General features: G+C 36.0%; 1 protein-coding gene across 7 annotated transcripts in view; it reads left to right on the top strand.

Moving 5' to 3' along the window:
* ZZZ3 (zinc finger ZZ-type containing 3) overlaps positions 1-12,904 on the top strand; it is a 121,551-nt gene that overhangs the window by 107,166 nt on the left and 1,481 nt on the right. For all 7 annotated transcript variants that reach the window (XM_014788281.2, XM_087448752.1, XM_087448739.1 and 4 more), the window contains 2 exons: positions 9,825-9,959; positions 12,465-12,565. In XM_014788281.2, the coding sequence (XP_014643767.1) occupies positions 9,825-9,959; positions 12,465-12,565 (236 nt within the window). The remainder of the gene's footprint in view (positions 1-9,824; positions 9,960-12,464; positions 12,566-12,904) is intronic.

Here is a 12,904-nt window from a genome sequence, read left to right on the forward strand (position 1 = left end):
GTATCTATCTATCTATATAGATATCTATTATCTATCTAAATATCTATCTATTATCTATCTAAATAGATAATATCTATATATTTGTGTATTATACAGATTAGGGTACAGAATGAGAGCACCAGGATTTTCTAATTATTCCTACTCTTCAGAGAATATGCTTTCTTTTCTTTTAATTAACAAGTCACATTTGTTCGGTTTTTTTACGATGTGTTTCATAAATTTTTTAATAAAGAAATTTTCACACATATACAAAAATAGAATAATATAATGAACCCACATGCACCCATCACCCAACTTAACAAAGATCAGCTTGTGGCAATCTTGTTTTCATCTATTCTTCCTACCCACCCCAACTCTATCCTGGATTATTTTGGAGCAAATCCCAGACATTACACAGTATCATTATCATGTTTATTAAAAGGTAATTCTTTATATAATCAAATATACAGTCAGTTCGCATTTCCCCAGTCCTTCTTTAAATTCCAATAGATTTCCTCTTTCCCTCCCTCCCTCCCTCTCTTTTTTTTTAAATTTTATTTATTTATTTTTTTTCCCCCAAAGCCCCAGTAGATAGTTGTATGTCATAGCTGCACATCCTTCCAGTTGCTGTACGTGGGACGCGGCCTCAGCATGGCCAGAGAAGTGGTGCGTTGGTGCGCGCCCGGGATCCAAACCCGGGCGCCAGTAGCGGAGCGCGCGCACTTAACTGCTAAGCCATGAGGCCGGCCCTTTCTCTCTCTCTTTACTTTCTCACAATTTTTTTTGTTGAAAAACAGGGTCATTTGTCTTGTAGAATTTACCGCAGTCTGTTTATTGTTTGCATCTCCTTGATGTCATTTAACCTATTCCTCTGTTCCTTGAATTTCCTATAAATTGGTAGTGGATCTAGGTAATTGATCAGATTCAGATTTGTTTTTTTGTTAGGGTGGGCAGAACTACGTCATGTGTACTTCCATCAGTCTGGTGCTCTGTCTTTTTTGATGTAGCAGCCATTGATCATTGCCTAGATTCTTTAATTTATTAGGTGTTACAAAATAGTGATATTCTTTTATTTTTTCTTTTATTTGATAGACTAGTCTATAAAGTAAACCTCCCTCATCAACTGTTTGATTACCCTAAGGTACATATAGAAAAGGCAGCATAACTGCTTGATTTTTTTCCCTTTAAAATAAGAAAAGTTTTTGAAATAATGAGTTTATTCTTTAATATTCTCCAAAAATGACTAATGAGGTTTTTAAATTTTTGTATTCTTATGAACTGTGGGAGTTAAATATATTTAATGTGTTTCAGTGCATTGATATTATCTTTATTAGTGTTTAAGTTGGCCCATTGGTCATTTGTAACCTATTCAAGTTGGATTTTGAATTCTTCTGATAAGATTCTAGCAGTCTTTGATAGCTTCCTTACTGTCTGGTATGACAAGGAAATTCCAGGCTTATCTTGTATATTTCTTGCCTCAGACCTAGGGGTCAGTCCTGCTTTCTTTTATTGGGAAATGGTATTTGGAGACTATATCCTGACTCTAGGAATGTTACTTGCTGCTGGGTTGATCATTGTTTCTAGGCCTATTTAGTGGACAGAGCTGGGAAATATGTTATATTTTTGTTCAAAGATAAAAGATATCATAAGTTCATATTTCTATTTCAAATTCAATTTAAGGACTATGGGGATATTACTTACTTGTATTGATCTTAAGTGTGTATCTTCTTTCTTCCATGCTGAAAATCCCAGTTATCAGTGACATCAACAAAATAACTTTCTTTGTCTTACACTGCTCACATAGCCTCAGAGTGGAATAATACTAACACTACTATCAACAATGTGATTACTGAAAACAGATGTTTTGTGGCAGTTCTTTTTTTGCTATAGGATATATCCCACTACAGAAATAAAGTCAAATTACACTTTTAAATCCTCTTGGAATAATTTCTCTCTGTGTTATCATTGACTGGATGCTAATTTAGGTTGATTCATTTCATTTTACTTTTTATTCATAGAGATTCCGTTTTATTGCTGTTAATATTTTTTATTTTATTATCTTGAAATTTGTTTCCAGAATAATTAACATGATTCCGATTCCTTGTGTAAAGGACATAAAGATTACCTTGTATCTTTCTGGGTTTTTTTGTTGTTGAGATCATACTAGTTTATAACATTGTGAAATTTCAATACATTATTATCTGTTATTTACCATAAAAATGTGCCCCTTCACCCCTTGTGCCCACCTCCCAACCCCATTCCCCTCTGGTAACCACTAATCTGTTCTCTCTGTCCATGTGTTTGTTTATCTTCCACACATGAGTGAAATCATACGGTGTTTGTCTTTCTCTGTCTGGCTTATTTCGCTTAACATAATACCTTTGAGGTCCATCAGCATTGTTGCGAATGGGATGATTTTGTCTCTTTATATGGCTGAGTAGTATTCCGTTGTATACATATACCACATCTTCTTTTCGAATCATCAGTCAGTGGGCACTTGGGTTGCTTCTACTTCTTGGCTGTATTGAATAATGCTGCAGTGAACATAGGGGTGCATAAGTCTCTTTGAATTGTTGATTTCAAGTTCTTTGGATAAATACCCAGTAGGGGGATAACTGGGTCATATAATATTTCTATTTTTAATTTTTTGAGAAATCTCCATACTGTTTTCCATATTGGCTGTACCAGTTTGCATTCCCACCAGCAGTGTATGAGTGTTGCCTTTTCTCCACATCCTCTCCAACATTTGTTATTTTTTGTCTTGGTAATTATAGCCATTCTAAGGGGTGTAAAGTGATATCTTAGTGTAGTTTTGATTTGCATTTCACTGGTGATTGGTGATGTTGAACATCTTTTCATGTCCCTGTTGGCCATCAGTATATCTTCTTTGATATATGAACAGAAAAATGTCTGTTCATATCCTCTGCCCGTTTTTTGATCAGGTTGTTTGTTTTTTTGTTGTTGAGTTGTGTGAGTTCTTTATATATTTTGGAGATTAACCCCTTGTTGGATATATGATTTGCAAATATTTTCTCCCAGTTGGTGAGTTGCTTTTCGTTTTGTTCCTGGTTGCCTTTGCCTTGCAGAAGCTCTTTAGTCTGATGAAGTCCCACTTGTTTATTTTTTTTTTCTTTCCCTTGTCCGAGTAAACATGGTATTTGAAAAGATCCTTCTAAGACTGATGTCAAAGTGTGTATTGCCTATATTTCTTCTAGGAGTTTTATAGTTTCAGGTCTTAACCTTCAAGTCTTTCATCCATTTTGAGTTGTTTTTGTGAATGGCGATAGCAGATGGTCCACTTTCATCTTTTGCATGTGGCTGTCCAGTTTTCCCAACACCATTTATTGAAGAGACTTTCCTTTCTCCATTGTATGTTCTTAGCTCCTTTGTTGAAGATTAGCTGTCTGTAGATGTGTGGTTTTATGTCTGGGCTCTCAATTCTGTTCCATTGATCTGTGTGTCTGTTTTTGTACCAGTACCATGCTATTTTGATTACTATAGCTTTGGTAGTATATTTTGAACTCAGGGATTGTGATGCCTCCAGCATTGTTCTTTTTTCTCAGGAATGCTTTAGCTATTTGGGGTCTTTTGTTGCCCCACATGAATTTTAGGATTCTTTGTTCTATTTCCGTGAAGAATGTCATGGAATTCTGATTGGGATTGCATTGAATCTCTAGATTGCTTTAGGTAGTATGGACATTTTAACTGTATTTATTCTTCCAATCCATGTGCATGGAATGTCTTTCTATCTTTATGTCATCATCAGTTTCTTTCAATAATGTGTTCTTCAGTAATGTCTATAGTTTTCATTGTATTAGTCTTTCACCTCCTTGGTTAAATTTATTCCTAGATATTTTATTCTTTATGTTGCGATTGTAAATGGGATTGTATTCTTGAGTTCTCTTTCTGTTAGTTGTTATTAGAGTATAGAAATGCAACTGATTTTTTTAAGTTGATTTTGTACCCTGCAACTTTGCTCTTGTTGTTATTTATAATAGTTTCTGATGGATTCCTTAGGGTTTTCTATATATAAAATCACGTTGTCTGCAAAGAGCAAGAATGTCACTTCTTCATTGCCTACTGGACTCCTTTTATTTCTTTTTCTTGCCTAATTGCTCTGGCTGAAACCTCTACTACTTTGTTGAACAAGAGTGGCAAGAGTGGGCACACTTGTCTTGTTCCTGTTCTCAGAGGGATGGCTTTCAGTTTTTCACCGTTGAGTATGATGTTGGCTGTAGGTTTGTCATATATGACTTTTATTATGTTGAGGTACTTTCCTTCTATACCCATTTTATTGAGAGTTTTTATCATAAATGGATGTTGGATCTTGTCAAATGCTTTCTCTGCGCCTATTGAGATGATCATGTAGTTTTTATTCCTCATTGTGTTAATGTGATGTATCACATTGATTGATTTCTGGACACATCCTGTATCCCTGGTGTAGATCCCACTTGATTATGGTGTATGATCTTTTTAATGTATTGCTGTGTTTGGTTTGCCAATATTTTGTTGAGGATTTTTGCATCTATGTTCATTAGTGATAGTGGCCTGTAATTTTCCTTCTTGGTGTTTTCCTTGTCTGGCTTTGGTGTCAGGGTGATGTTGGCCTCATAGAATGTGTTAGAAAGTGTTCTGTCTTCCTCAATTTTTGGAGTAGTTTGAGAAGAGTAGATATTAAATGTTCTTTGAATGTTTGGTAGAATTCTCCAGAGAACCCATCTGGCCCTGGACTTTTATTTTTGGGCAGGTTTTTGATTACTGTTTCAATCTTTTTTCTTGTGGTTGGTCTATTCACATTCTCTATTTCTTCTTGATTCAGTTTGGGGAGGTTGTATGAGTCTAAGAATTTATCCATTTCTTCTAGATCATCCAATTTGTTGGCATATAGTTTTTCATAGTATTCTCTTATAATCTTTTGTATTTCTGTGGTATCCATTGTAATTTCTCCTCTTTCATTTCTAATTTTATTTATTTAAGGCTCCTCTCTTTTTCTTAGTGAGTCTGGCTAAGGGTTTGTCAATTTTGTTTATTTTCACAAAGAACCAGCTCTTAGTTTCATTGATCATTTCTACTGTTTTTTTGGTTTCAATTTCATTTACTTCTGCTCTAATTTTTATTATTTCCCTCCTTCTGCTGACTTGGGCTTTGTTCTTATTTTTCTAGTTCTATTGGGTGTAGTTTAAGATTACTTATTTGAGATTTTTCTTCTTTGTTAAGGTGGGCTTGTATTGCTATGAATTTCCCTCTCAGGACCACTTTTGCTGCATCCCATATGCGTTGGTATGATGTGTTTTCATTTTCATTTGTCTCCAGATATTTTTTGATTTTTCCTTTAATTTCTTCAGTGATCCATTGGTTGTTCAGTAGCATGTTGTTTAGTCTCCACATCTTTGTCACTTTCCCACCTTTTTTTCTTGTAGTCGATTTCTACTTTCATAGCATTATGGTAGGAAAAAGGTGCTTGATATGATTTCAATCTTCTTAAATTTATTGAGGCTTCCCTTGTTTCCCAATGTGTGGTCTATCCTAGAGAATGTTCCATGCAGGCTTGAGAAGATGTGTAATCTGCTATGTTTGGATGGAGTGCTCTATATATATCTGTTAAGTCCATCTGGTCTAGTATTTCATTTAAATCCACTATTTCCTTGTTTACTTTTTGTCTGAGTGATCTATCCATTGATGTAAGTGGGGTATTAAGGTCCCCTACTATTATTGTGTTGTTGTTAATGTTTCCTTTTAGGTTTGTTAATAGTTGCTTTATATACTTTGGTGCTTCTGTGTTGGGTGCATATATATTTATACGTGTTACGTCTTTTTGGTGGAGTGTCCTTTTTATCGTTATATACTGCTCTTCTTTGTCTCTCATTACCTGTTTTATCTTGAAGTCTACTTTGTCTGATATAAGTATGGCAACACCTGCTTTCTTTTGTTTGCCATTAGCTTGGAGTATCGTCTTCATCCCTTCACTCTGACCCTCTGTTTGTCTTTAGAGCTGAGATGTGTTTCCTGGAGGCAGCATATTGTTGGGTCTTGATTTTTAATCCATCCTGCCACTCTGTGTCTTTTGATTGGAGAATTCAATCCATTTGCATTTAGAGTGATTATTGATATATGAGGGCTTAATGCTGTCATTTTATTGCTCGTTTTCCAGCTCTTCTGCATTTCCCTTGTTTCTCATCCTGTGTATTTCGGACTACCAGTTCAGTTTGGTAGTTCTCTGTGATGGTTATCTTAGTTTTCTCTTTATCATTTGTGTCTCTGTTCTGATTATTTTTTTAGTGGTTACCATAAGGTTTATATAAAAAATTTCATATGTGAGATAGTCCATTTTCTGACAGCCTCTTATTTCCTTAGACTAAGGCAATTCCATCCCTTTTTTCTTCCCCTTCTAAGTTATTATTGTCACGACTTATTCCATCTTGTGTTGTGACTTTGTGGTTAAAATGATGAGATTATATTTATTTTTGATGTTTTCCTTCCCTTTATCTTTAGTGTTTTAATTATTTGCTAACCTGTTCTGATAGAGACCTGCAATTTTCTGATTTTGTCTACCTATATATCTCCTTGGTCAAGGCTTTGTAACCCCTTCCTTTTTTTTTCCCAAGTATGAGGGCCTTCTTGAGCATTTCTTCTAGGGGACGTCTTGTGCTGATGAACTCCCTCAGCTTTTGTTTATCTGGGAAGGTTTTTATTTCTCCATCATATCTGAAGGGTACTTTTGCTGAATAGAGTATTCTTAGCTAAAAGTTTTTGTCTTTCAGAATTTTGAATATATCATTCCACTCTCTCCTAGCCTGTAAGGTTTCTGCTGAGAAATTCACTGAAAGTCTGATAGGGATTCCTTTGTAGATTATTTTCTTCTGCCTTGCTGCCCTTAATATTTTTTCTTTGTCATTGACTTTTGCCAGCTCTACTACTATTTGCCTTGGAGAATGTATTTTTACATTAATATAATTAAGAGTTCTCTTGGCTTCTTTCACTTGTGTTTCCAGCTCTTTTCCCAGCTTTGAGAAGTTCTCAGGTATTATTTCTTTGAAGATGCTTTCTGCTCCATTCTCCTTTTCTTTGCCCTCTGGAATATCCATAGTCCTTATGTTGCCTTTCCTAATTGAGTTGGATACTTCTCAGGGAATTTCTTCATTTCTTTTTAATCTTAGTTCTCTCTCCTCCATCTGAAGCATTTCTATTTTTTTAAATTTAATTTTATTTATTTATTTTTTCCCCCAAAGCCCCAGTAGATAGTTGCATGTCACAGCTGCACATCCTTCTAGTTGCTGTATGTGGGACGCGGCCTCAGCGTGGCCGGAGAAGCGCGTCGGTGCGCGCCTGGGATCCGAACCTGGGCCGCCAGCAGCAGAGCGCGTGCACCTAACCGCTAAGCCACGGGGCCGGCCCTGAAGCATTTCTATATTTCTGTCCTCCTGACTGCTGATTCTCTCCTCCATAATATCAAATCTGTTATTCAGGGAGTCCAGAGTTTTCTTTATGTCATCCATTGTGTTTTCATCTCCAACATTTCTGATTGGTTTTGCTTTATAGTTTCAGTCTCTTTTGTGAAGACGTTCCTGATTTCATTGAACTATCTGTATTTTCTTGTAACTGATTGAGTTTTTTTATGATAGCTGTTGTGAATTCTCTGTCATTTAGATTGTAAATTTCTGTGCCTTCAGCATTGATTTCTGGGTGCTCCTCATTTTCCTTCTGGTCTAGAGATTTAATAAATTTTTTCATACTGTTTGACGGCATGGATTTGTGCCTCCACATAGTGATAGTATCTGGTTGCAGCTTTCACCTGCTGCCACTGGCTGGGGGTCAAGAGCTTTGTATTCTCCATTCTCTCCTTCTTCCAGCCCTTGGCAACTGCCATTCTACTTTCTGTCTATGAATTTAACTGATCTGGGTTATCTCACATAAGTGGAATTACACAGTTTTCGTCCTTTTGTGACTGGCTTATATCACTTAGCATAATGTCTTCAAGGTTCGTCCATCTTGTAACGTGTGTCACAATTTCCTTCCTTTTTAAAGCTTAATAATATTCCCTGGTGTGTATATACCATATTTTGTTTATCCATCCATCCATCAGTGGACACTTGGGTTGTTTCCACCTTTTGGCTGTTGTGAATAATGCCGCTGTGAAGACAGTATCTCTTCGAGTGCCTGCTTACAGTTCTTTTGGGTATATACCGAGAATTGGAATTGCTGGATCATGTAGTAATTCTTTGTTTAATTTTTTGAGGAACCTCCGTACTGTTTTCCATAGTGGCTCCAACATTTTTCATTCTCACCAACCATGCCACAAGAGTTTCAATTTCTCTACATCATTGCCAACTCTTGCTATTTTCTGTTTTTTTCTTTTGATAGTAGCCATCCAATTGGGTGTGAGGTGATGTAACTTTTCTTAATCTTAATCTCGTTTACCAAATTTGGTAATATCCTTAGACTTTAGATCCAAATTTAAAAATTTAGCACAATTTGTACTTTGTATTTGCTTAAAATATCTGATTTTGATAAATTTCATTATAAAGCTTATTACTGCATTATTATTTAGGTCACATAATATTTATCAGTGTTATTTATTACGTTACTTATGTTGTCTTTCTCTGTGATGACACAGAAAGGCAGTAGCTTTAATTTAACATCTTTGCTTGATAAGAATTTGAAATGAATGAAAGATAGTGGGAGATAAGGTAGGTGAAGTGTGAGATTGTAAAGAATCTTTTATCCAGGTGAGGATTTTAGATTTGATGCTGTAGACAAGAAGTCATTGGGAGATTTTAAGTGATGGTGGGGGCAGAGGAGGGAGTGCATACTACAGAGGAGCAATTTGAGAGAGATTTTAGAAAGTATTAAGTAGTGACAGAATTTGTTGGATTAGATATGAGACAGTGAAAAATTAAGGGTAACTCTTATTAGATTTAGGCCTTGGGCTGCTGAGTGTGGAAGGAGTTAGTTAAATAGACAAATCTGGTTTAAAAAATCACCTGACTCTGCAACTAATTAAGTATGTGACCTTGAGCAAATGTTATAATTTCCGTAAATGTCAGTTTCCTTAATGTAAAATAAACATAGTTGTTAATAACATACCTGACATGGAGAGCAGGAGGAATGGGAGGGGCGGGGTTGTGTGGTCCAGGATTGGGAATTGATAGAACACAGGGTCAGTGAATTGGGAATAATTTTAGGAGCATTGTGGAAATTAGTGACCATGGGATCAGTCACTGGGTGGCAGAGCACAAATAAACTGGGAGAATAGGAAGCAGTTAGCAAGTCATCTATCAACTTCAACTTCATATTTATATAGTTTTTACTGTCTGTTTCTTTTATACTCTATTCTTAATAATCATCTTTGTAACTTGGTTCATCCCTTTGAGTAAGAGAGGAATGTATTGGGAGTACAGAGCAGAAAGCAGAGCAGAGATTGGTTTGTTTGTTGTTACCTGAGGAAGCATAAAAATTTGTTATATTGGAAAAGAGGAGCTTCCTGCAGATCAGGGAGAAGTAGATTATCAGGAGTCTCTGAAGTAGCCATGAGTATTTTGGGATAGGATTGAGTTGCATTAGTGTATGACAGAGGTGGGAGTCATGCCATGTTCCCTTGCTGCTTGGATTATGAGGTAGCCTACTGCAATTCAGTATTACTGTTGCATTAAGAAGCTCTACAAAATTGTTAGTCTAAAATATTGTTGATAGCAGCGCTAATTTTCTATGAGCCCTAAAAGGTGAGGTATGTTAAAAATGAAAAATATCTGTCAATAGAAAAATATTCTATATCAATATTTCTTATACTTAGTTCATCTTAATTATCAAACTAACATTTTTGTTTTATGTTTTGTTCTTTTCAATAGGATGAAGAAAGTATTCCTATCATGTATAGGAATTTACCTGAGTATAAGGAACTATTACAGTTTAAAAAGTTAAAGAAGCAGAAACTTCAGCAAATGCAAGCTGAGAGTGGGTTTGTGCAACATGTGGGCTTCAAGGTAAATTCTACTTAACCTTACTATTGAAAAGGTGATGAGAGATATTTAAGGTGGTTTCCAGGGCTTTGACCTCCACAACTTCTGAGCATACAGATAAAAGTTACTAAGTTTAGCTCTTGTCCTGTTCATTTATACAAATTAGTGTGCCTCAGTTACTGATGTCAAGAGGTTTATGATTCAGTAGAGAAAAGACAAACATACAAGTATCTATACTTTGAAGTGAAGTGTGAGATGAAAAGTTTTTGTCTAGCTATTTCTTTTTCTTTGCCCCCAGCTTTACTGAGATATAACTGATAAAAAATTTATATATTTAAGAAATACAAAAATTTAAGGTGTAAAAAAATCACCCCACATAGTTATCTCTTTCTTTTTGTGGTGAGAACACTTAAAAAAGACTCTCTTAGCAGATGACAAGTATGCCATACAGTATTATTAGATATAATCCCCGTGCTGTACATTAGCTCTTCAGAACTTATTCATCTTATAACTGAAAGTTTGTACCCTTTTACCAACAACTCCCCATTTCTCCCACCCTCTAGCTCCTGGCAACTACCATTCTACTCTCTGCTTCGACTTCTTTAGATTCCATATATAAGTGAGATCATACAGCATTTGTCTTTCTGTGTCTGGCTTATTTCACTTAGCATAATGTCCTCTAGTTTCATCTATGTTGTGGTAAATGGCAGGATTTCTTTCTGTTTTATGACTGAATAATATTCCATTGTATATGGGATATTTTTTATGTATATAAAATAAAAATAAAAATATTATTTATATATAAAATCATATTTATCCAGTCATCCATTGAGCTATTTCTCTTTTTGTTGCTATTGTTCATAGATCATAAATTTCTCTTCCCCTTTCAGATTCAGTTATCTCTGCTGTTTTTTGAGAGGCTGGTAGTAATACATCCATTCATTCCACAAAATTTTGAAATACCCGTTGTGTTCCAGGCACTTTGCTAAGTGCTAGGGATTCAGCAGTAAACTAGGTGGACTCAGTTCCTGCCCTTACTCTGTTTTCATCTCAGAAGGAATTTAGAGAAGTTAAATAAGTAAAATAGTTGACTACGACTAGAGTGCATACTGGAGAATAGTGAGAGGCTGTTGAGGTGCCTTGGAAATTTTGCTAAATTAAACTCTCGTAAAAGGTTGGGGAACCATTGAAGGATTTTAAACAGAGAGTAACATGAAATTTGCATTCCAGAAAGATCATTCTAATTGCTTAAACTGTTAATATTGATAATCTTTAGGAAGGAAGGGGGTTTAGAGTGGATAACTCAATTTTTGACTACTAGATTGTTAAATTCTTTAAACAATAATGTATTCATGTATGTTATTTATGTAATGGGAAAAAAAATTAAGTGAGAGGGAAAAAGATCATTCTGGCCTTAGTATGGAGAATGGATAGGAAGAAAGCAAGGCTGGAGGCAGGGAGACTGGTTAGAGATTCTTTTGGTAATTTAGACAAAAGATGTGGAAATAGAGACTGACAGGTTTGAGAACACTTTAAGCATTAGAGTTGACTGTACTTTGTGGAATTGGAGCAGGTAATATTGAGACCATGAACTATAAATTTGCTGGTAGTGGTATTACATACCTTATGTGTGCTGTGACTGATAAACTGAAATTTGAAGCAAAATTATTATACCTCTGACGTGCCCATTAGCCAGACTATATTAAATGATTTTTCCTCTTGATCTTTCAGTGACTCTGCTTCTCCATTAGAGATATTCCTGATTGACAGCTCTGGCCTTTCAAGAGGAAACTCTTTCCACTTCTCCTAATTTTGTTGCAAGACCCCGCCGTGGCTTGTTTGCCAGTGTATCAGCCACTCTACTTGGCCTGATGATCAAAGAAACTAGAAATGAGATTTAGTTTGATTTCCAAAATTGCACAGAACACACTGAGGGCTACCACAATGCCACCACATTGAGAAAGAGCTAGATCTGCCTTTTCTTCATGATGGGCATTAGTTCTTAGGAATCTTCCGGCTTTGGAGAATAATGCACTAAATAAAAGTTTAGAGAGGATTTTGTGTTTACCTCGGTTTATGTTAGCTATAGCTATGATAGCCTGTGGAATAGTTCTGTAACATGTTTGGATAGTTTTAACTATTAAGTCAATGGTTCTCAATCACAGTCGTTATACACTGGTCTGGTCCTATATACAGCACACTGGTCCTTTCAACTAAATAGTTACTAATAATCACATGCTCAAGTTTGCGGGTGATTTGCTTAAAATTTTTTAAAATTATTAAAGCATATTGAAGGTTGGCTTTTATAATGTCCCTCTCACCCACCTGTAGCTTGATCTTGAGTGGATGGAATTTCAGCCAGTTGGCTAGAAACTATCTAACTTAGAACCATTTTTATGTTATACCACTGTCTAGTGAATGGGAAGAAAGGAGAGGATGTCTCTGTGCACGTCATGTGTTTCCAGCAGAAAAAAAAGTGTCTTGGAACAATATAGCTTAATACTTTTTCTCTCTGAATCTTTATTATAGTGCGATAACTGTGGCATAGAACCTATCCAGGGTGTTCGGTGGCACTGCCAGGATTGTCCTCCGGAAATGTCTTTGGATTTCTGTGATTCTTGTTCAGACTGGTGCGTGTTTTCTTCATTTTAGGTCTGATTTGTTGACAAGTAAAGAGCTTTTCAGCCGCTAGTGAATTTGATTTCCATACTACTTAGAAAATCACATATGGTGTATTAAACTTTGTTGTTCTAGGCAATTAAGAAATTTTCTTTAGGGCCGGCCCCGTGGCTTGGCGGTTAGGTGTGCGCGCTCTGCTGCTGGCGGCCCGGGTTTGGATCCGGGGTGCGCACCGACACACCACTTCTCTGGCCATGCTGGGGCCATGTCCCATATGCAGCAACTGGAAGGATGTGCAGCTATGGCATACAACTATCTACTGGGGCTTTGGGGGGAAAAATAAATAAATA

This window comes from Ceratotherium simum, chromosome 2 (assembly GCF_057802395.1).
Source record: "Ceratotherium simum simum isolate JZ-2026a chromosome 2, ASM5780239v1, whole genome shotgun sequence".
Lineage (NCBI taxonomy): Eukaryota > Metazoa > Chordata > Mammalia > Perissodactyla > Rhinocerotidae > Ceratotherium > Ceratotherium simum.